Genomic DNA, 23,968 nt, shown 5'->3' on the forward strand with positions numbered 1-23,968 from the left:
AATTAATTTTACTATATGATCTTGCCAGACAACAAATGAAAGAAGCAAAATCAAGGATCCACTCAGCGTTTATCTGCAGACAGAAAGATGCGATAGAAATACAGAAAAGGCAACCTCTATGCAGCCTCTTCTTGAGGATTGCAATCTGTGAGAATCCAAAGCAGCACTGCTGAGATATATGGTTCCTTTCCAGACTCACTGCTCTGGCAAGACTAGAAAAAGGTTCGGTCACACATAAGCCCTGAAACAATTTGACATTACAATGGGCCCAACATCTCATGTTCAGCTAAGAAGGAAGGAAAGGGTTAGTGAATTAAAAATACAAGCAAGCAACCCCATGCCATGTAAAAGAGATTCAGGATGAACCATCATTAAAATCAGAAGTGGTGCTGAATGTGTTCCATGATGCTTTTATTAAGGCCTCCAGTTCAGATCCTGAACTCCTTGTCCTCTACAGAATTTCTGCTTACGTCAACAAAAGTTGTGTATGGCAGAGATCTATAATCTGTCTCATCAAAGGTGAGTAATTTCTTTACACTGCATAAAGCTATAATTGAATCATTTGCTCTTGAAGGATCAGATATTTCACATTATCATTTAAGGCCTTTTATTTGTAAGAAAGGAGCTAAATATGCAAACCTCTACATCAGAAGGATACTTAAGTACATTCCTAACTTTAAACATGGAAGTTAAAGTGAAGAGGGCTACTAACTGCTTAAAGTTACATGTAAGTTTCTAGACACAGCCTAGAAGGTTTACTGAGCTTCTGAGTTAAACATTCACATAGAAGGAAATCTTTCAAAGTAGTTCTTCAAGGGGAGGAAAAGTTAGGTATGACATGTGCAACATGACCTCACGTAAATGTATCTCTATTGACATAAACTTATTCTTGATTTGTCCTGATGTAAACAAGCTCAGTATCAGGCCCAATCTCATTTTAGAGAATTCAAAAATAATGTTTAAATAATGCTCTTAACAAATTATACTGTCCATGAGCAGTAAACAGTAAACACCTTGAGCACGGAACACAGCAGCAAGCAAAAGTTTACTAAACTAACGCCCAGTCATGTTTAAGCAATCCACCACCCAACCAACCACAACCACATAACAACTGTAATAAATAGATCTGAACTTTTTCCACAAGAACTAGAGGTATCCATAGGGTATTTACTGGCTAGCTGTTTCCCCACCCTACTCCCCAGCCTTGAGGTTTCCAGCTCTGAACTACTTGCTCCAAATCTTTTAATCGCACTATTTCCAACAAAAATTTTCAGAGAAATTGTTTAGTCTGAATGTCTCTATATGAAACAATATAAACAGCTAAACAGCAGAACATGTTGCAATCCATGCTTGCATCTTCAATGCAGAAAGAAGGTACCAATAACAGTTCTTATGCTGTGGTTTGACCCAACCACTCCCAGGCTCGAGCACTTTATAACTAGACCAGAAAGGCAACTTTAACTTCTTATCCAGAGGAAACCAACACAATGGCCAGGATAAATGTCTCCCAGCTGCAGCTCTATTTATTTTTTTCTGTTTTTCATGTTGTTATTGGTGAGATACCCTAAACATGGGGTATCTTCCTTTATGAGGGACATGAAACAATACAGCAATAGAGTTTATTAGCAAAGGGTTAAGATCTGCTTCATGTAGTGAAACTGTCAGGTATTTATTTAGTCTTCTTTGGCCCTGGAAAATGCACTTCTTTCCATGTACATTGTCCTAAGCAGTGAAATTATGCTTTCTGGCCTCTTAATTTAAGGCTATAATTTTTTTCTCTTAGTTGTTTTGCCTGTAAGGTACACGTGAGTCTAGCTCTCTGCTCTGATTAATACTGCACACCTACTGTGATCACCAAATAGCTGACCACTTTCCTGCTAATAGTTTAAATGAATGAATATGATTAGGGGTCAGCAGGCTGGATAGGCGACCTTGCTAATATAGATCTGTCGTCTTTATCAAGTTGTAGAGTATCTTCAGAGGCAAGCACAGCTGGAAAGCTGTGTGCCACCACAGTTTCCTCAGCACATGTGCTTCTTTCACCTTTAGATTGGTGTTTGCATCTCCTCTTGCTTAGAGGACATAAGTGCTTCAGAAACAATCTGATGAGGGCATCAGGAAAATAGCGGAGGGCACTAACAACCTTAATAAAGCTGAAAGACGGATTTCAAATTATGAGGGCCTATGTGTCTATGTCGAGTTCATGGAAGTTAAGGGAAAAAACCCAAACATATTAGCAGATTTTTAAAAACAATCCTACAATCTAAAGAAATGTGAAAACAGGTAGGACATCTATCTCTACATCCATGTGCTAGCTTTTATTTATTTTTCAAAATTGTATTATGTCTCCTTTGAATATACACTGCTATCTATGTTTTACAGCTATTTTTGCAGTATAGTCCACCTGAAAAATTAGGTGCAGTACCACACATATTGTTATACTGTATATGCCAGCTACCTTGAGTTTATTAGAAAATGTAAGGGAGTGTCCAAAAGATTTATACATCCTAAAAATTCACCTCTTGGGAAACTGCAATAGCTTTTGTAGCATCATCTGTGAAATGGATTTGATTGATGTATCAAATTTCCTTAGGTCTAGAATCAGCCTGACTCCTCCTGCCCCTGGCAGATTATGAAATACCTGGAGTACAAGCCATCTTGAATGTCTTCATGTGAAATGGGCTAAATGGTGCCTTGGAACATCTGTTCCGGGAGCTCCTCCAACGGAGATTTCTTTCTATAACAGAAAAGCTTTGTGAAACAGTCTTTGGGACCCAAATACCTGAAGCGAGCTCTTCTCAGGAGAAAGTACTTCGGTTTGCCTTGCAAATCAAATGCACCCTTCAGATTTCAATCCAAAGGTTCTCAGCAGTTGCCACCACAGAGAAGGGGAACTCCAAAAGTAGCCTTTTCTCTTACTCCTTCCCATTTGTATTGCAATTTGCAGGTTAGGTTATCATAACACAGGTCATGTATCTGCCCTTTCTTTCTGAGATATAAGGGAAATCCGAAAGATTCATCTTTCCTTTAGTAGTGGTGCTGAACATAAGGGCTTCTCAAGTCTGTTCATAGATAGATGGATAGATATCTGTTTTTCAGAGACATTCAGTACATTTAATGGAAATTTAAAGAGGATATGCCGGCCACTGCTGGGGAATTTTAAGCATTAATTTTGGTTCAACGGATTGTGTACAGAAATACCAGCACCGAATTTGGGACTCATCTAAAAAAGTTTAGGGTTTTTTTTTTCTTTTTATTTTAAACTGGTATTTTGAGATTTGTACGAATGTTTCTTTAGGATACATCTGTATTTTCCAAGTCCTTTAGTTTATCAATGACGAGGCTAGAAAGATGTGATTTTCAAAAAGGCCGAGATGGTTTCAGTGAATGTCCAAATATTTTCAGTAAGAACAGTGTACCTATATTACCTGTGTATTATCTATATCCTCTGAGAACCCCATCCAAAATTCACTTTCTTTTAACAAAAAGTATGGGCAATGAGATACCAGTGAGGTACTTGAGTTTCCCAGGATTTACCCTTTTCTAACAGAAAACTGAATTTGGCCTAAGAAATGATAACCTTCCTCCTCTCTTCCCTTCCCCCCACTAATTGCTGGCTCTGTAGTCCTATACTTGCTGATGGAATTCTTCTGTCACCAATACTTATGATTTTAACTGTTTTGTCCACTGAGACTATAGTTACTTATGGAATTTTTCTGAACTGCTATAATCTACAGCACAAGTAACAAAAACTTTTTATGAGAACTGTGCAGGCATCCTGGTGTCCAGTGGCTAATTCTGCATTTAGTTTCTAGGGATAAGAACACTAAGGCACATTCAGACTTCCTGCTAAGGTGCCTTAAAAGGTAGGTGGTGGTTTACTACAGTGTCTACATTGTAGTGAGCAGTGAGTGACTGAGACAACTAAATTAAGAGCTGACAGACCTAATTTTCCCATATAGTCAATAGATAAAGGCAAGTGCCATATTCAGACCACGTAGTTTTAGAACCCCTAACTTTGCACTTTGTTTCCCTGGAAAATCAACAGTCCAAATTCCACCAGAGCTGCTTATGTTATGAGTAGAAGAAAGTGAAATGCCAGGATCCCTACTGAAATCAATAGGAAATAAACTATCTAAAAAAATCTGATTTACTGATTAGCTTCTAGACCTCACCAAGAATGAACTGTTATCACTCTCCACTCCTTGGCATAGACATAAGGAACTCCATACTACCTTCCTCATTAATTGCTAGTAACTCTTTCTTGTAAATCAGCTGTTCTCTAACCGGGATTGTTGCATAGTGATTACTATGTTGATTCTCAAATGATCATGAAATATTTTTCTTATAAAATTCTATTATCACTTTTCCCATTTTATAAGTATTTTTTCTTAATGACTAATATTTGACATAGAACATATATATATTTATTAATGTATATATGTATTATTACTGGAATAGCATGGGATCCTAAGACAAACTTGACCTATGTAAGTTTTAATTCCATGTAATATGCAGAGCAGCTAATACAGGTACCTCTGTAAAATTTTTGCAGTTCTTAACCACAGCCTACTATATATGGAAGGAAAGCAGTCAAAAAGCAATGTCAGCCTCTGTAGATTGATTAGGACCGCTAACTGCATGTGTAACTGTGTTGGAATAAGTAAACCACTGTGTTTCATGACGACAGTAAAAGTAAACTGAGCATCAAGCCTGCTGGCTTGCCAGAAGCAATTTTTTTGAGCTCTTGAGTTTTGCTTAGTTTTTTTTTCCTTTTATCATTTTTGATAGTGTAGATTCAAAGATTCTCATGTCAGCTGAAATCACAGAAGCAGTTGCACCATAACCTAAGCACCAACAAACTCAGTCACCATTATCTCTTAAAGAAACTGCTAGACATCCTGCACTTGCTCATCAGGATAGCAATAGCAGTTGCACATCAGCCTGATCTAACAGCTTCTCTTCCAGGTTCTGAAACAGCAGAGTTCCCTGCAAAAGGAAAAGACTTCCCTGTTGCATCAAACTCATATAACTTTTAAGATTGGCAATTTATGCTCTACCAATTTTGTTGCCAAATTTAAGCAATTGAGGAAATGCTACAGATTCAGATATCTGAGAAAATGCTTATAGCTACCCAGCTGGCCACCATCTTGCCCAAATGGAAAGAATACTTCCAAAGTCTTTCTAGAGGATTTAAGATCTGACCTTACAGAATGCTGAAACAAAAGTCATACAACTTTCATACCTGGTTCCTAAGAGGAATCCAACTGAGGAGTGCTGAAAGCTTTTCTTATATTTTTATTGGTTAGAAAGGTGAATCTACCCAACCAAAAACGTGTTCCCTGGAAATGGGAACAAAATACTTTTTAGATAGCTCATTAATTTTTGCATGATTCTTTCATTTCACCCCAGTGCATTATGATGTCTGTCATCAGCATATGGACTCTTGAGTAAATGGACACTGATTACGTATTTTGAAAATACTGGTTATATAGAGTCCAATATCCCAAAAAAGAGAAAGATGAATAGGTTAATCACATTGCTACTACATTAATTTGGTTACTGCCAGTGACCTGTCTGTCTAAATGGCATTTCTGCCATGGTATGATAACCAAAATATATGAATTTTAGAAGGACTTTATCTATGTAAACCTCTCACTCTCTGTATTTTTAATAGAATCAACTAAAGTACACAGCATTCAAGTCTCAAAGAACCAAAGTATATTACAATAGTTCATTCTGAATAGTTTCTTGGAGTAGAGGGAAGTATGGGGCAAAATTTTCAAAGGGAAGAGGCCCAGTTTTGCTCATAAAAATTATCTGCAAACTTGTGACAGCATTTATGTGGGCAACCATTGACTTTATATAAGCAGATCCAGCAAATACACTTGCAAATGATCAGTACAGGCACCCAGCTGTAGCTGATACTTTGCTTGTACCTTCGTGAATATTCTCCTGGTAACTGCATGCATTAATCCACTACGAGGATTATATTTTATGCAAGTATTTTTAGCACAAACACACCTCCACCCTCCTTGTTTGAAATGTGAGTGCTGGTGTATTAAAAAATATTTGGAAGACAGACTTATTAAAATAAATGTTACGGGAACACAGTGGGGTATATTTTCAGTGTGGAGCAGAGAGATTTAACTGCATGACTTCCATTAGCTTTAATGAGAACCACACAGCTAAATCCTCACACACCACACTAGAAGATTAACCCAGAAAACACACATTGTTTACTTTTTACTAATACTCTGATTATTACCACGTTCTTCCTCCTCCTCCTCTTCTTCCTCCTCCTCTTCTTCCTCCTCTTCTTCATCCTCCACATCTTCACCTTCCTCTTCATCCTCCTCTTCTTCCTCTTCGATCTCCTCTTCTTCTTCTCGATCTATCTCCTCATCATCCTCCTCCTCGTCACCTTGCTCCTCATTATCATCAGAATATTCCTCCTCTTCTTCATCCTCTTCCTCTTCTTCCTCTTCCTTTTCATCCATCTCCTCTGTTCCATCAGTTTCATAGCACTCATCTACCGAAGAGTTGTCTGCTTTAACCACAAAGGGTTTTCTTTTGGGGGCTGGTTCTTGGGGTTGCTTATCTTGTGTTTTTCGTTTTTTTGCCAAAGGACAGCCATAAACACTGTGCAAAAATAAAAGATGCAAATTATTATACTATCCTGCAGATTTCTGTAGATCAGATTGTATAACTCATGTCATTTAGTCATATATTCTAATTCTACACCATGATTAGCTGCTGTTCTCAAAATGCATGTTTTCAAACTAAAAATCTGCTTAGGCAATAATGACCAAGGGGAAGGACACTTACAACACCTGTGAAATTGCAAAAAACTATTATTTGCCTGAAAGTGTCACACATACATGCCAGCATAACAGTTACAGAACTAATACAAATGTGGTTTTCCTTTTCATTCCTTTCTCTCTTCTGTGCGTTACACTCTTTTCTAAGGCAGATGAAAATAGTTAAAGAAACAGCAATCTCATCCAACCTGTTAGCTATCAGTACAACAATCAGGAATAAAGCAATGCTTCATAATTTTGTAATAGTCAGTAAGGTTTTGATTATGTGCAATTAAGATATGTTTCAATGCTATTTAAATAATGAAAATACCACCACATTCTTAACACTGTCATTTGTTGTTATTATTATAAATGACGAATTGCTCTTAAATTCTCCACTGCTGTGCTCCATTATACGCTGCAAGGCTGGAAAAATGGGAAAGCAAGCTCTCCAACACAACCGAAACCAACAGTTTTCATGGCCAATGTTGGAAGTGTTCTCACATTGAAAAAAATCAAACAATAAACAAAATCCTTTGTCAGTGAAGGAAGTCAAACTTTTCGAAGTTGCGTACCACTTCCTCGTTGATCATTTTAATGCACTGTAACATAAATAGCATTTCAGAGTTCTGGTCTTCTACCAGAGTAGCCACCTGTTTCTCAAAGGTCATATAACCTGCGTTTGTTGAATGTGATCACCCTTGTGTAACCCTTATAACCTCCTACACAGAGTGATTGCACACACAAATTACTTTTTGTTTAAAGAATTTCCTCTTTGAACTTTTTTATTGTGTGATTATAAATGCTACTCAAGTTACATCAATTTTTAGTCCCCTTCCTGTGATTAACTAGTTTTGGGACATTTAAGCTGTTCATTCTAGCCCCTTCTGCATATCTACTTATAACTTCCTCTTTTATGTTGTATTTTTGTTCCTTTTATTCCCAATTAGAAAACACCGAGGATCTTTATAATTTTATTCCACTCTAATAATGCTTCATATTCTATTGAGAGACCACTGAAAAATAGACGGTTTCACTGCATTTAGTACTACAGACGTGCTCTTTGCATCTCATGCTCTTGATCTTGGTCTGATTTAATTGCATCCCAGCAGCTATGCAACCCAGTAACTTACACTGCTACTTAGGTAACAAGCATTTTATTTAAGTGCCTAACCATTTTATTTAAGTGCCTAACTCAGCCATTGTCTTACCTAAATTTTAAAGCACTTGTTCACAGGAAGGCAGACTCTGTCTGCCTGGCACACACATATCTAAGGAACGTATACAGTCACAAATTCATCATGAAGACCTGCTAAGGAAGACCACCTCTGCATAATACAGACACCTCTCTCTGTGTGTAGGGACTATAGGTGTCTTTAAAGTCTTAGTGTGCCTAAACTGAACACCTTCCTCCATTAACACTATTAAGAAATACTGAATAAATTTTAAGTACCTCCATCTAGCCAGATTCCAATCCTCCTCATTTCGAAGTGGGTATGGGGTAGTAGTCCTAACAGGATATAGCTTCCAGACACCGACACCAAAGTCGAGGCCTAACGGTGCAGGCTAGAGGGGGAATAGACCTACATCCTCCAGATCCCAGGACCGTGCTCCATCCAGCAGGTCATGGGGCATATCCTGGGGAAGAGCATCCTCTTCTAGAAGGTGAGCCCCTGTGCAGCTGGCTGCAAGAAACTCAATCTGATGCACAGCAGGCAAGCAAAAGCCCAAATCTTCACTAATTTAAGAGGCCTAAACCTGGGAAAAGAGGAGGCCTAGGCTTCTGGTGTTTTCTCTTTGGACTATACTTGTTTCTGTCCAAAGATGCTTTGATGTAAAACCTATAAATACCGTGGAAACCCTTGTCCCTAGGTCACCACTACTGCTCGCTGCCAAATGATTGTCCTGCCTCTTGTCCTGTGAGTCTTCCTCTTGTTCAGGACCCAGCTGCTCAGAATCAAGAGGAAAGGTGGGACATATTTTCATGGAAATATCACACATCATCACAGTCAGAGTAGAAAGAGGAATTCAATCTCCATCAGTCTGGACAGTGCCTAAAACCTAGGGCAAAAGGGAAGCACTGTTTGTTGAGTTCTGACCATACCAGGTTTATTTTGGCACTCCCCCTGGTGCTATGGGGGTTCAGGAGCCATCTGTTTAAACTCTCCATATGGAGCTCTGAGAGAAGGCAGGCGAATTTTTCCACAGAATTGGAATTTCAGACTCTGTGTAGTGCCCAGGGAAACGGCTAGATAATTAGGGAGGAACCTCTTTCATTTAGGTGCCTAACAGAGGCTGCATCCTGGAAAACAGGAGTGGGTCACAGCCTGGGGCTCAGGCAGCTTTTAGAAACTTGCATATCAGTTCAATGGGATTTAATCAGAGAGGATAACATTTATTGAATGCATGTGTCTTGCTTTCTTGATTTCTGTTCCTTCTCTTTGTGATGCATATTACCCTCACTATAGCTTCTTCAATGCCATTATCATTAAATGATGTTTTCTCAAAATCCTGATCTTTGTTTTCAAAGATGTGAGTAGGCTTAGCTGCAGCAATCCCCAGGATTTCATTTCTTCCTCTTATTATAACCTTCTTAGAACACTGTAAGAGGTAAAGATGACACTTCAGGCAGCTCTGAGCTAAAACCATCAAGGCTAAAGGGCACCAGTAGATGTGAAACTGTGAAAATTTTTGGCCACTGGAGATGACGCAAACTTGAATTTTGGCACATTAAAGCCAGAACATTAAGCCCACCTGCCCCAATCTTTGTTCAGTTAAGAACACTGAATACTTGCAGAAGTTTTCATCTAGTAATACCCGGAAACAATTCCCTTTGGAATTCACAATCGTCTGGGAACTGGGGAAGAACACAGTAGGATAACAAACACATCTATTTTGTTTTGAACTTTTTAATTTTTGTATTTGGCATCTAAGTATAACCGTATGACTTTCTATAAACAAATTGTTGGTCAAAGGTAGAAATAAATTGTTGTCATTGCCATTTTTGGTCATCTTTCATCTTTTTTTTCTTGGCTTTATGCTTTTCTACACAACATTTGATAAAGTTTGTGAGAATCTAAGACATTACTTGGGATTCAGGGCCCCTGGAAAATGCATAACTGGCAATGGAAATCAATGCCAGTTAGCTGCCTGATCAGCTTTGATGCTTTTATAAATCACATTAAATAACTATTTGCAACTCAGCTATTCAAGTAAAGTTGTGAATTTGACTTTAGTTTTTCACTTTATTTATCTGTTCTCAGTGTCTTTACTCATAGAATTAAAATTGAAGACACATCAGCAACTAACAGAAACACACATTTGTATATTTTAAGGGTTGTGTCCAGCACTATGGACTTGGAAACATGTCATTTTTTCCAAGGAAATCAGTTATATTAGTTAACCCCAACTCAGCTTTTGTAAACTCTTTCCTGATTAGTTTGTACCAATGTGCTGCCCATTTTCTCTACAACCCTGAATTTGGTTTTGCCTGTGCTTGGCTTTATAGTTTATAAAGCTATCATTGCATGGGTTTTTCTTATAAAATCTTTAAAATACTGTCTTGCACTGACTTCCTTCTGCTCTTCAACTATATACCTCATATAGCTTATATATACCTCATGTACTATAGACTTCATAGTCCGAGAGAGTTAAAAAAAATCCAAGTCTTCAGAAACCTGAGAAACAGGCCACCAGACCTGAAGCCTACTGTTTAGCTGCCCTATTTTCTTCTTTTTCTTTCTTAACCTGTTCCGCTCTCATCCTTTGTTTCATTAATTTTTCAGATTCTGCCTCCAGGATGCTTCTCTCTGTTTCTGGCAGGTTCCCTGTGGTCTCTCCAGCGAGCACGCCGAGGGGAAGGCAGCGCCAGCTTCCCAGCAGCTTCTGCCACTAGCTTCCCCTCCCGACCACATACGGAGACGACAGTCTCTCCCACTGACCTCTTGTTCCTTGTATATTTGTGAAATCTGTTATTGTTTGGCCTTATAGCTTCTGCAATTTTCTCTCCATTTCCAATTTTGGCTTTTGTGATCATCCCCTTATTTGCTTATTTTTTAGACTTGTTTATCCCTGCTCAAAGCGATGACCCCATTGATTTATCTGTCTTGTATGCCTTTATCCGTTCTTTTATTGCTTACTGTATTTCCCTGGTCAGCTGTGTTTGTCTTATTTTCCTCTCACGCTTCAGCTCTCTTGGCTTTCAGCAGAATATATATTTGGGCTTCCTGAAACCCACTTTTGAATATTCCACACTGCTTTGCTGTGTGTCTCAGTCATCTCTGGTTTTTGGAATCGGTCATGAATAATTCTTGTGGAGAGAACGTTGTTGAATTTCACAGTGATAAGCTCCAAGAGGACATATAGACATTAATAATTGAAGAAATGGAAGAAATAATATATGAATTTATACTCCTTAGTTAGAAGATGATTGATGGTATTTTTTTAACTCTCATGCAATTTTTCTTCATTAAAAAACATATGATGCTACTCACTGATACATTCAGTAGGACCTTTCTTCAGGAAAAACATATTTCTTTCTCAGAGTTGAACTTCTTGATTTTTAATATATTTTGTTACTAATCTAATATAATTTTCAACATAATTAGTATGGGTATTATTTCTAAGCTGTAAAAATTAAACATATCTCTTTAAATATATATAGTATAGGACCAGAGAAATACAAGTGATTTTCTAAATCAGATTACTGATTAATATTCTCCCCTCCATGATATGTCAACTCACGCGTCAAAGGTGGGACATGACACCTATGTCTGGAGGACACTTCCCTCTTAGAGTGTCTTATTTACCTACATGAATAAGAAAGAGATCTTATGTGACTAATAAAGATTCAGTCAACTTTAAATACCTAGTTTAGATAAAGTGATTCCCATCTGCTATGTTTACCAGCCTTCTTTTTTCATTTGTATCTCTTTTCTATTGAATCTATTATTTCAGAAGCCTCGTGCTAGAAGATCCAAGTCAAGAAAAATAAGATGATGGCAATATTATGCCCTAAATCTGAATCATATTATTTCTTGGAGGATTGTTACCTTTTTTTTCCTTTTTTTTTTTCACATTAGTACTTTGAAAGATCTTGTAAAATGCTTTTTCAATCTAAAAAGTGTCCCCAGCAACAGTGCTCTCATTCTTTCTTATTTCATGTGAGAATTTAATTTAACATAAACCAAAGCATTTGGTAGGTAATAGAATCTAAATAGAATACGTAATAGAATCTAAAAAATCCGAAACATTTGGTAGGTAATAGAATCTAAAAATTTACTATATAGACACCTAGTGAGGTTATCAAAAACATTTAATGAAGCACTTAAGTATCTGAAGCGGCACCGAGGTGGAATTTTATCATATACAGTTGACAGCAAATTAGGAAGAAACTGCTTGGAAGCAAATTTCTGCTGAAGGCTTCAGGCAGAAAGTTCCCAAGGCACTTACCCTTGTCCCACTGGATACCGTATTATTTTTGCTTTGGACTAGATGATAACTTCCAAGTCCATATCTCCAGATGAAGACTTTTAGGGTACTGAGAAAACTGACATTTTGCAGATAGATAAGTCCTCTAAAAAATCCAATCTTCAAAGAATGTGTAAACCTAATTAATTTGCATAACACTGCATCCTATTAAATCACTCTCAAAGCAGTGACTACTTTTAGCTTTAAAGGGCTGATACTATCAACTGATAGCAGTTGACCAGAAAATAAATATTTGGATTTCACCAAACCCTACAGCTTGAACTCCCTGCACTCCAGGAGGATGCCCTTCCCAGCAGACTATGCACTGTTAGGAGGAAGAGCTGGCAGCACTCTTGTTGAAGCTGGACCATTGAATTGATAGGAATGAAAGAATCAAATTCAGAAAGAGAGATTGACTTCAGTCTAGCGATTTGCCTACTCAACTGCAAGAACAAACTCCTTCAGCTGAGGACAATTTTCCATTCATATTTAAATTAGTGCTTAAAGTGTGTCAAATAACTACAGGAATGAGCAGCAAACGCAGTGGACAGTGATAACTGAGGCAGTAGAGTCAAACTTCTTTGTGGGCAATTATTTTTGCTCTCTAAGCCACACTGGTCAGGAATCTTTTCAACGACACAAAAGTCCCACATAATGCCTGTGTATTATCCTAGAATATGAGAGGTATTGAGTCAAACTTTCCCAGGCTGTGAAAGGTAAAGAACTTTGCTGGGTATTCTAACCACTAAGCTATAGAAGAAAATGGGAAGAGCAACAAGTCAAAGTTCAAGAAGGACATGGAATTTTTTGAGCTTTTATTTCATGAAGTTGGCTAATTGCAGCCTACAGGATAGAGCTAGGACACACTGGTTTTGGTGCTTCCAACCAGCTGGATTAAAATTCCCTGTGCTGGCAACCTGCCTGCTATGAATCCCAGTCTAGAAGACTAACTTACCCGAATCTGCTTTCCAGGAGCCTGCTGACAAATAAGCCAGAGCCCTGAATACTGTTCCAGAATTTGGCATGCTTTTTGCAACCATTGCATGGCCAAGCACCATAGTATCTAAGGCCACTTAGAGAATGACTGCCCTTACCCCTGTCTTCTCAGTTGGAGTTAGGCACCAATCCAGAGCCAGTGCTTTGGAAAATCTGTATTCCCATCCACATTTTACATGCTTAAATATTTTTGTAAAAGTGGGGCCAAACTACTATGTTTTTATCTATTTAAACTATAATTAAAAGTAACTAATACCTTTTAAAATACGCTAAACCCATCTCCACAATTCTGCTGTATTTCAGACTTTCCCATGAGCTTCTGCTTCTGATTCAATAAATCAGATTATTATAAGCAGGAAGTGCTTTTATGTGTGCAGTGTCAAAACACACCATCTTTACTTCATTTATTTGTACCGAACAGAAGTTTGTTGACTTTTCAGATCAGGTATGTATACAATAGTATTTCAGTTTAGTGAAAACTATTAATTTACCTGAACAGGTACAAGCTTGACTGATAGGAATGAGTGAAATATAGAGCATTCTATCCCTTTTCTCCTTCTGGAGTTTCAAATATTTGTGTACTGCATTATGGAACAGTAAGAAAAATTACAAAAGTGCCCAGAAGCATGCTGGATCTCAAAAGATAAAGGTAGAAGATGTAATATTTTCTTCACAGAGCTTTAAAAGCCAACTTGATCCTTTTGCACTTCAGAACATTTTTAAACACATGAATAGCCACAAACATACTGCAGATCTACTCATGTGTAGCATTATTTAGCTAAGTAAGCCCTAAAAAAAATTAGCGTCTTTAAAAGACAGCATTGCAAAATGGGTTAGGAGTAACAAATAACATGAGAATAGAATGATATGCCAGAAGTAAATGATTCAGCTCAAAACTTGAGTATTCTTTTTTAGAAATTCAAATATTGAAATTCAAATATTGAAATAAATATTTTTAAACAAAATAAAGCAGAGTAGCTTTGATGTAGTCAATACATTCACAGTAACTTAAGTCAAAGTGAGGCTCTTTTATTTAATTGGATCCTATACATCTCCAATGTGAAGCACCTCCCCACCCCGATTCACTGAGACTCCAAACTGGTGTAACTGAACACTGTGATGAACAGTGGCAAACTTACTCGCTAATCTGCCCTCTGGCTGGCGAGATCATTCCACCTGTCACCAAAGTCTCTGCTCTCGGGACACGACAACTGAAAGGAAACTTTCAGTTTTGCAATAATTAACCCATTTAACGAATAAGTTTAATTGGTTGAATCCCATAGCTGTTCAGTGAAGGAAAATGAGGCACAGTAACGTATTTCTAGGTGTTGTGCAAATATACAGGAAAAATTTCAGCCCTGGAGAGCTCATTTAAAGCAAGATGTAAAAAATAAATGTTACAAATCATGAGACTAAAAACTTATGTGGCAGCACAGGTTAGCAAAGTACATGCCCTGCAGTTGTAGATTATTCAGAAGTATTTATGTAAATAAATCAATATAATATCTGATTGCCCCATGACTTATGATGTCATGGATGGGGTTCATCTCTCACCTACCCCTAGGCTTCTAAAACCTAAGTCTATACACGTCACGTTAAGCTTCCTTCATAAGTCAATGCACAGAAACTGGAACCTCCTGGGAGGCAATTCTTCTCACCTTTCTTAGACACTTTGCCTATCTCTCCACTGACAATAAAGGGAATTAATGATTAACTTCTATTTCTACCACTAAGGAATCTGATAAAAGTGGGAGAAATCCAAGCCTTTTTCTCTTGTGTTGTTGGTTTTTTGTTTTGTTTTGTTTTTTTTTTTTTTTTTAATTTTATGTCCATCCCCAACAAAGATAACACATAGCAGAGTCAATATTTTCATAAAGAGAAAACCAAAACCCTGCTTCTTTCCTTTCCACAGCTGCTGTGTCACTTAACATGAATAATTCTCCTCCCTATCACTTAGCTATCTTTTCAAGACTACTTGCATGATCCAATGTCAGACAAATGCTGTAGTTGCACTCTAATCTTAGGATGGCACATACCCAACTTAACCATGTGTTCAAGAGCTGGAAGCCACAATTGATTATGTCTTGTTGCCGGACCCTTGAATACAGGGACTGATCAAAGAAAGTAGTATAGTGCAAAGAGCACAGGTTTAATGACTCATATTGATTCATTAGATGAAATGCATATAATCAAGTTTTGCTAAGTGGCTATTGATTCTGCACACTTCGATGTTGATTTAGATGTAACCCAGACATGTAAAAATGGGAACATGCAAAGCCAGTGACCACTTCTGCACTAACTCAAAGAACACTGACTTCTGCACTAACTCAAAGAACACTGACTTCTGCACTAACTCAAAATCCTGAAATCCACATTTCTTTCAGAAATCTAAACTGGAAGAAAAACACTGGGAAAAAAAACCAACAACTCTATTTTTCTACATACAGACAAAAATGAGGTTGGCTACACTGAGCTAAATCAAAGCAGTATCTAGAGCTGCCAAGAGGTCCATATTTGTGTGTATCCTGTGTTTTCAGCCTCAGTGGTAATGACAACTCTGTTTACAGGTAGAGGGCAGGGCCGTTTCCAATTTTTTTTTTTTTCATGATAACATGATATCATAAAATGGGAAAAGTTCATTATCAATCATTCAGCAATTTGAAAGGGTTAGAATACATTACAAGAGCGCATCTATCAGCTACAAAAGATCTTTGCATAGTCACATTGTTTGAGTCTTGGACATTATATGAAATCTTTCTATTCCAATATTTTAAACGTAATTGCTTTTAAGCAATTCAGCATGCGAAGTTCAAGCATTCAAAAAGCAAGGGAAATAAACTGCTGGAAATCAAAGGCAATTCATACAGTTACACTGTCAATCATTTAACAACAAGGCTAGATACATATTAGTAGAATCAACACCCTTAGACACAGACTCGATAGATCATATTTAACAACAACACAGCAGGTCAAACTATCATTCTAGCATGTACTTAAGTATTGAGTAATAGAGTACGCTGTCATTTTATCGCATCGCTAATGTAGGGCTACTATAATGAGACTATCAGCTACTGATTCCTATCACGAATACTCTTTCCATCATCCCTACATAGATACACAATAGCACTGGCTCCCAACTTAATTTTAACTAAGAAAGATATATGGCACAGAATTAAGAAATACGATACACCAATTTTCCTGTAACTATAGCAATAAGTATCTTGCTTGATCCAAAAAGCTAATGACTACAGAATATAACCAATGGAAAGGAATAATACTGTGGAGCAGCCTTCTAACACAAGACTGTCACCAGTAAACATCTGAAATTACAGAAAAAAATGACAAAAACAAAGCGATACAAGCTGCACCCACTTCAGTGCTTATGTACTGGATTCTCACCTCCAGCATAAGCTACAGGATACCATTCTTTGTTGCACGGTTGGTTAGGAGTCATTCAAGTGCGAAATATTCTAAATTCTGGTTGTTAGAGGATTGAGATGTTTAAATCTTCCTATTTTGGAAAAAAGCAAAAAGATTGTGCCTTTCCTTAACACAGAGAAAACATGATTATTCTAAAACAGAACAGAAATGACAGCATTCTCTCTACTTCATTGCATTATGGAGCTGCAGCTAGAATTGGTGCCTTGGTAAAAATGTTAACCATTATTAATATGCATTTAACAAACATTATTATGAAGGAACAGAAAGTTTATCCTCCGTACTAATTTTTAAGGGTGCTTTCTTTCTTAGTGGTCTCTGCACCAAAAAGGTTACCATAAAAATCTGTTTAACATAAAGTGAACTTCTAAAATACCTTTATTATTATACCTCCTTGAGCCTAATTTCTAGGACAAAATGTTGATACTAGCTGTTGTGCCTGCCAGTTTACTACTGCATACAAATTTATAAGCACAAACTTATAACCAAGACTTTATGTTATTTGCTGTAGATGGACACAGCTATTTTAGTATTATGTAATTTTCAACAGTCATTAGAGTCCCTGTTAGCAGTTCCTATCAGAGATGTGTTACAGCAAGCTGGGGTTCTAGACCCACACAATTCTCCTGCCCTAACTGTTGCTCAGTGTGGCAGTAATGGGGCACATCCTTCAAGAGACGCAAATATAATGGCATATGTTTTTCCACCCCATGCAAGTACAAGGCAGGTTTGTGGATCATTATTCTCCCCTCTGAGAAAATGCTGCTGCACACCCCCTGCCCCCTGCCATGACTTACACCCTGAAAGGCGTGTATTTGCTTGTGCTAATAATCTACTGAACTAGTCTCCTTCTGCAGTGCATAGAAGTTGCTTTGTTGTAATATCAGAGGGTCTTGTAGGTAGTATTTCCACTAAGATACAAGCTCACATATTGTAAAGAAATTGGTTCAAGCTGTTGGCAGACTCAAAGGACAAAACTGTCTCTCTTACGTTCAGTTCTTTTTTTTCACCTTTTTTTTTTCATTATTAGAAGAATTAGAAATGCTCTGGTCTAAAAATGAAAGCTTACCTACTGGCTTAATCGCATCACTCCAAAAGCCAGATGTCTAGATATAGGCCTAAATGGCTTTGCCTTAATCTGACCTTTTTTGATATATCTGATGAAAGGAAGGATGCCTGTTCAGGGGAAAAAAAAAAAAAAAAATCTAACTGAATTCCATCACATTCTAGTCCAGAATAGTGAGCCTCCAACTTGACTCATATCACGATTAAAAAAAAAAAAATACTACAGTATATAATATTACTTTTTATAGCTGACAGTGAGTTCTATTAGACTGTAGAAGAGTCTCTGAAGGAACATGAAAATAGCCTCCCAAGGGAGTGGAAGCCCCACACAGCATGATTTAAATGTGGCAGCTGGGTTGTGGGTGGAAATGGCGTTTTCCATTGAAAATCTGCTGCCAATATACCTCCTATGGCTAGATTTTGCAGGGAAATGTGGCAGTTATCCTTCGCTGAAGCTCAGCTGCTCAGTTTTAAAGATGCACAGACAGGAAAGGCAGCAAGGGTCAACGACTGAATAGAGAAAGGTCCAAAATGAGGTACTGTCCAACAACCAAAGGGCAAAATTGGGAAATGGCTGGAAGTACAAGGGCATAACAGGAAGATGGCAAGAAGAGGAAGAGATTCTTTAGCTTTATAAGATGAAAGGCAACTTTTTAGAAAGTGTATGCTGCTTCAAAGACTACTTTTAATTTTTTGAATAGTTTGAGGCATTCGATGCTTAACGCTTATGTCTCACTGAAAGTCGGTTAGCAATGTGTTAGTCACTTTTTAAAATGGTCCCTATATATTTGGGGCAGAGATCTATAATGGGAATAGTTGTGGCAACATTAAATGTCATCACACTTAACTTCAAAGTACTTAAGTTTAGATGACTAAGTTCCTTAGTGAATAAATTCCCCAATGGTAATATATAAGTATATAAGCATGGGAGTCACTATAGCAAGCGTGTTGACTGTGTTACAGCTACGCTGAGAAATACAAAGTACCATGAAAAGAATGCTTCCAAAATCACTTCTCTCTTTCTTGTTGACATCTCATCTACTTGCAACTCTGACTTAAGCATCATCCTGAAAATATGACTCATAATCCAAAAAGACACTTTCCAATGCAGGTATGAAAATCATGCCTGTAGTACGGATAGCTATTTTATTGCTCTCTGTTTTGATACAGGCAGTGTGGTACTGTTCTCTGCCTGTTTTTTTTTTTAACAACTCAGGTTGAAACAATTGTCAAAAAAATGGAAAACCATTTCTTCTTTTCTTTCTTTTTGGAACCCAATCAACCTGTTATGACTCCAAATCTGGTTTGTCTAGAGGGGTCCTTTAATCATCAAACTAGCTTTTCTCTCTCTTTCTCTGTTCTCTGTAGAAAAATTCACGCTCCTTTCTGTCCACAGGCCTGGCATCAACGGCCAGGACAGAAGACAGCCTCATCCTCGTCAGTCTTCGCCTGTCATCCTTTTGGTATGGCGCTGGCTTGGGAATTAACGATGTGCTTGGGCCCACTCATGCTGATGGAGAAACAGGAGCGGTATGTTGCTTCCTGAGGCAGCATTCTCATTGCTGGTCCAGGATGTACCACTATGACAAAATTTTTCAGTGAAAGGGGATGTGACTGCTCTGCATATAGAAATCAGGGCTGTCCCTGCATGTTAGCGTGAGCAGAGAATGCCTGCTGTGCCTACTGGATCACAGGATGCTGATATAAGTACACGTGGTCTGCAAATCTCAAACGTTCTGGCGTGTAGAAAGCACTGAGCAGCACAGCTTAGCGAAGCTGGCAGCACCTCTGGGCATACATAAATAGGTTTTCTATTGCAAGTTTGATCAACTACAGACTCGGAATTTTTGTGGAGCCCTCTCTTGGAGTTCAGTACCTAAGCTCTATTTAAGTTGTGCTCTAGTAGCTTGTGCTTATATTCTGGTTTATGTGACTAAATGCTTTCTGTGAAAATCAGGGATGCAGAAATTTAATGCTGGAAAACTTTTTTCTCTCATTTTCTAATTAACAGGCTAATGTACTAAACAGAAGGTGGGCCAGGTATCAGAAGACATTTTAGTGTCTGTAATACCTAGAAGGATTTGAAAGTAAGGATGATAAGCTGCATAGGTATGATGTCACTTCAAATTATCTGGTATCACGCAAAGTTATATTGTAATGTAGCCAGTAGGTAAATCTTTCCTGACTCTTCACCAGATGATTCTAAATTTCCTTATGGCTTAAAAAATAGGGAGTTTTGTATCATCTCTGTTTTTCAGACCAGCCAAGAAATTTTCGTCTTCCTGGGGAGTTTGGTTTTTTTTTACAGATGTCTAGAGCAACATAATTACAAACTGCCCTGGTGTAAGAGGAATGAAATTCTATTCCTGCTTACACAAGGGATCAGTTTAATCCACAGTATACATAAAAAGTAAAAAAAAAAAAAAAAAAAAAAAAAAAAATTGCTACTAGCAAATCTAAACTAACTGTGACAGTTCTGTTGTGGCTCTACCTGAGCCGTCCACTAGACTGATTTCTAAATCTAACTGACTGTTATAATTTTCAATGAACAGTCAAAATTATAGTAGATAGAAAAAGCTAAATGTTTTCTCTGTTTTATGGTTTTGCTTAAATGCTGACATTTTAAATAAGTGGTTCCACTTTTAGTCAATGCCATTTTAACTGTTCAGTCCTTCCTCCTACATCCTTTTAATAACATAACTGGAAGCAGCAAGCTTGACTGCTAGATATAAAGTTAACACAGTAGTCAAAATTTATTTGCATTCTTTCTAAAATGATATTTGTTTTATAACTCTGACTCAGTTTCTGAGTCCGTCTTTCCCTGTGATCTCTTTAGGTCTCACAAGCTAAGCAAAGCCAGGCCATGTCAGTTCCGAGTATGTCAGTATTGCCAAGGAACACCTAGGTGCTGCAAAGACAGCACTGTGACTCAGAAAGTAGTACACTTTCCTTGCCAGTAGCACTGAAACAAATTCTTAGCTCGCCATTGTGGAAGGGACAGAAGACCGTAAAGCTGGCAATACCTTATGTCACATGGAATTAAAAAGAAGAGCTAAGTGTCTGTGTTTTAAGAACTAGAAATGTTCATTCCAAAGCCCTGCTCAAAATAAAGTCCCGCGATTACATTCTGTCAGAATTATTCCTACATTTTCAGACTGATAAACAATCTTTTACTTTTTTTCACTTTCCATCCCAAACTCCTATGCACTATAAATGTGCGCTGGTAAAAAGTTGCTATGACCAGTCTTGTGAGTCAATGTGCTATTGTGAAAGTATTACAACATCATAAGCAATATGACCTTTGGTGTCATTTGAAATCAAATACTTAACATCATGAAATGCACTAAGACTACTGTATTAACATTTGTGAAATGTTTTAAAATTAACAGCTGAAAAAGCTTTATGAGCATAAAATACAGTTACCATAGTAAACTGGCTGCAGAGCAGCCATCCATCTAGTTGGGACTTTGCATCTTCTACTTCCTTTCACAAAGTATAGGATATCCAGGGAATTCTCTGAGAAACAGGTTTCAAAACCAGTGTTTTTGTTTGGTGGCTAGCGACATGCAAACATCTATAAGACTCATGTCAGAGAATATTCATCACATATGTCATGATATATGACATATCCTCTTGTTTGAGATAATGTTTCTTTGTCCCCTTCTCCTGAAGTAGTCCTTATGGTTACTAAGAACCAACAAACCTTTAATCCTCATTGATCATCCTAGAAGAAACCATGCCCAAGCAAGATCTACACTAAATAGTAAATAAGTAATTCTAGCGCATTGTTCTTACTCTCCCTGCAAATACTCAATAACAGGAAATCATTTGCTAATCTTTGTATAAATGAACTTTTCATTTAAGAAGGATGGTCTAAAGCAGAAGGCATTGGAGTAGAATTCAGAGGCATGACTCAACTTCTGGCTGTGACGCAAATTTCTTGTGTGGTAGCAGAGAGTCACGAACTGCTAGTTTACCAAGGGAGCGAATGCATTACAGCTCTCAGTTTCTATGCATAGCTCCACAGTAAAATTCTAACATCCAAGTGAGGTATGTCTGCTCCTCTTCTAATACCTAGGGACATGTAGGCACTTAACACACAGCAGAATTTAGATGCTGTGATCCAGACTGGAGGAAGGTATTTTCTGTAGTGGGGGATTTCTGCTCCTGGAATTAATCACCTTAAGCCTTCTTTTTTCTTACAGAAACAGAGATTAACTCAGTCTTCTGACTAGGAGATGGTCAAAGGAGAAATCACGATCCCAGCCTTAGTCATTATCTAATCTAGAACATACACACACGTGCGAGAAATTTGTGTTTAATATCCTCTTTTGCCAGGGGTAACTGAAGCTTCCTTTTACACCTCTCAGAAGACTGCTTGCTCATGAGCTTTTATAGTAATCTGGGTTGAGAGTGCCCACTTCTCTAATACTTCATACAAAAGAAAACATTTACATGTTCTTTGCTACTGGTGAAGTATTCATTCTATTCCTCTCTAAAATGAGTGGCTGTCTTCTACATAAAGTGCTAATGCTGGGACTGGAAATAGGGTTCTTCTCTCTCCAACCGATTGCTCAAAGTTACAAAACTATATCCTTCCCTCTTCCTTTTGGATATATTATTGTCCATAAAATAAGAACAGATCAAGAAAAGAGAATACAAGTATCCTGACATCTTAACTTCTTTATAGTCAATGCAAGCTCCCAGAAGATGGGAGAAATGTGTCCTAACTCTTATTGACAAAGAATAAAATAGTGGGTGAGCGCCATGTTTGTATAGATCACAAATTGGAGGACTTTAAAAACACTTGCTACACTGAAATAAGCAGATGAGAGATTACAGATGCACTAACTATGCTACGTACTTAGTATGACATAGGTATCAAGGTGCCCCAATAAATGTTTCCTGGCAGAACACTAGAAATTTGGGCAAGCTTAATGTTAAAAGTACAGTTCTACTTTGACTTCCAAGTTAGACACAAAATAAGGGAGGGATGATGAGGGTCCACCCTTTGGACTGCGTGACTTAAAGCAGAAGTTGAATGCATGCCAGTTTTTAGCTCTAGCTTTTATTCTGAACACCAATTCCCCATTCACAAAGTATAGGCAAGATTTTCTCCTGGAGACATGATGAGGGTGAAAAACAGTAGCAGGTGCATATCATTGGTGAACTTCTTTCACAAGTATCAGCTGGACAGAAAGCATTCACCCACTACTTGTTCACTAAATTGACTGGCCTGCTCATTACTTTAAATAAAAAAATTGATGGCAGAGAAATCTGTCCCAGCCCCAGGGAACTGAACTTAAAAAAACAGGTTTAAATGGCTGATATTGGCATTTAAAGCCAAGCATATCTTGTCCTGTCTCATTTGGCATTATAGTACTACAAATTTTATCATAAATCATAGATTTAAGACACAGGCCTAATTTCAATCACAGGAATATTTTCTCTTAGGCATTATACCCCTTCTCTACTCTTACATGCATACTTACAGTGTGGCACTGCTGGTTCTTGCAAATAACAGAAGGACATTAGGTTCTGCAATCCCTTTTCAGGTAATCAGTAAGCTTCAAGATTTTCTTGGGAAGGTGATTCAGGTGAGTAGCCAGGAAACTAACTTGGTAGGTCCACTCATCTGGTTGAAGTTATCACCATTTACAGCATCCTAAGCTGTATAGTGCGGAGGATGTCTTCAGGAGCTACCTGTCCCCTGGGCATTTGATTCTGTACTGTGGATGTATTTATTTAGATTTATTATTCTCATCAAAGATGGCTCAGGAGTACCTCTCCTTTCCTGTCCTGAGCTGACACCACTAGAAGCAGTACTTCATATCAACCCCTAATAAGAAGTGATGTCTTTGAAAGGGCTGTCTCAACTTATTGAAAAACTTCAATATAAGTCTTTACAGACACATCATAGTGTATTTTTAGGGGGAAAAAACCCCCACCAAACTATTCTTTTTTTTTTTTTCTTTTTTCCTATAACCTTGTTTTTGTTTTCTCAAGTCTTTACTTTTTTGTGCCTCATTTCTCTCCTACTTCTACATATAAATCTATGTGGATTTTTCTGTTAGCGTGGTCTAGTGATTTAGAACATGCAGAAGGTAGATGGCCCTTGGTTTCTGATTCGTTCATATTTGAGTTGGTTTCTTGTTTTCTTCATATTCTTTTGCTAGCCCAGGTAACACTTAGGGTGTTTA

General features: G+C 37.7%; 1 protein-coding gene across 3 annotated transcripts in view; it reads right to left on the reverse strand.

Annotated features, from left to right (window-relative positions):
• The window catches only part of MYT1L (myelin transcription factor 1 like), a gene marked incomplete at both ends in the record, with an annotated part of 125,061 nt that overhangs the window by 92,357 nt on the left and 8,736 nt on the right, over positions 1-23,968 (reverse strand). For all 3 annotated transcript variants that reach the window (XM_082305632.1, XM_082305631.1, XM_082305633.1), the window contains one exon: positions 6,272-6,642. In XM_082305632.1, coding sequence (XP_082161758.1) covers positions 6,272-6,642 — 371 coding nt within the window. The remainder of the gene's footprint in view (positions 1-6,271; positions 6,643-23,968) is intronic.

This window comes from Platalea leucorodia (assembly GCF_965183815.1).
Source record: "Platalea leucorodia genome assembly, chromosome: 3".
Taxonomy (NCBI): Eukaryota; Metazoa; Chordata; class Aves; order Pelecaniformes; family Threskiornithidae; genus Platalea; species Platalea leucorodia.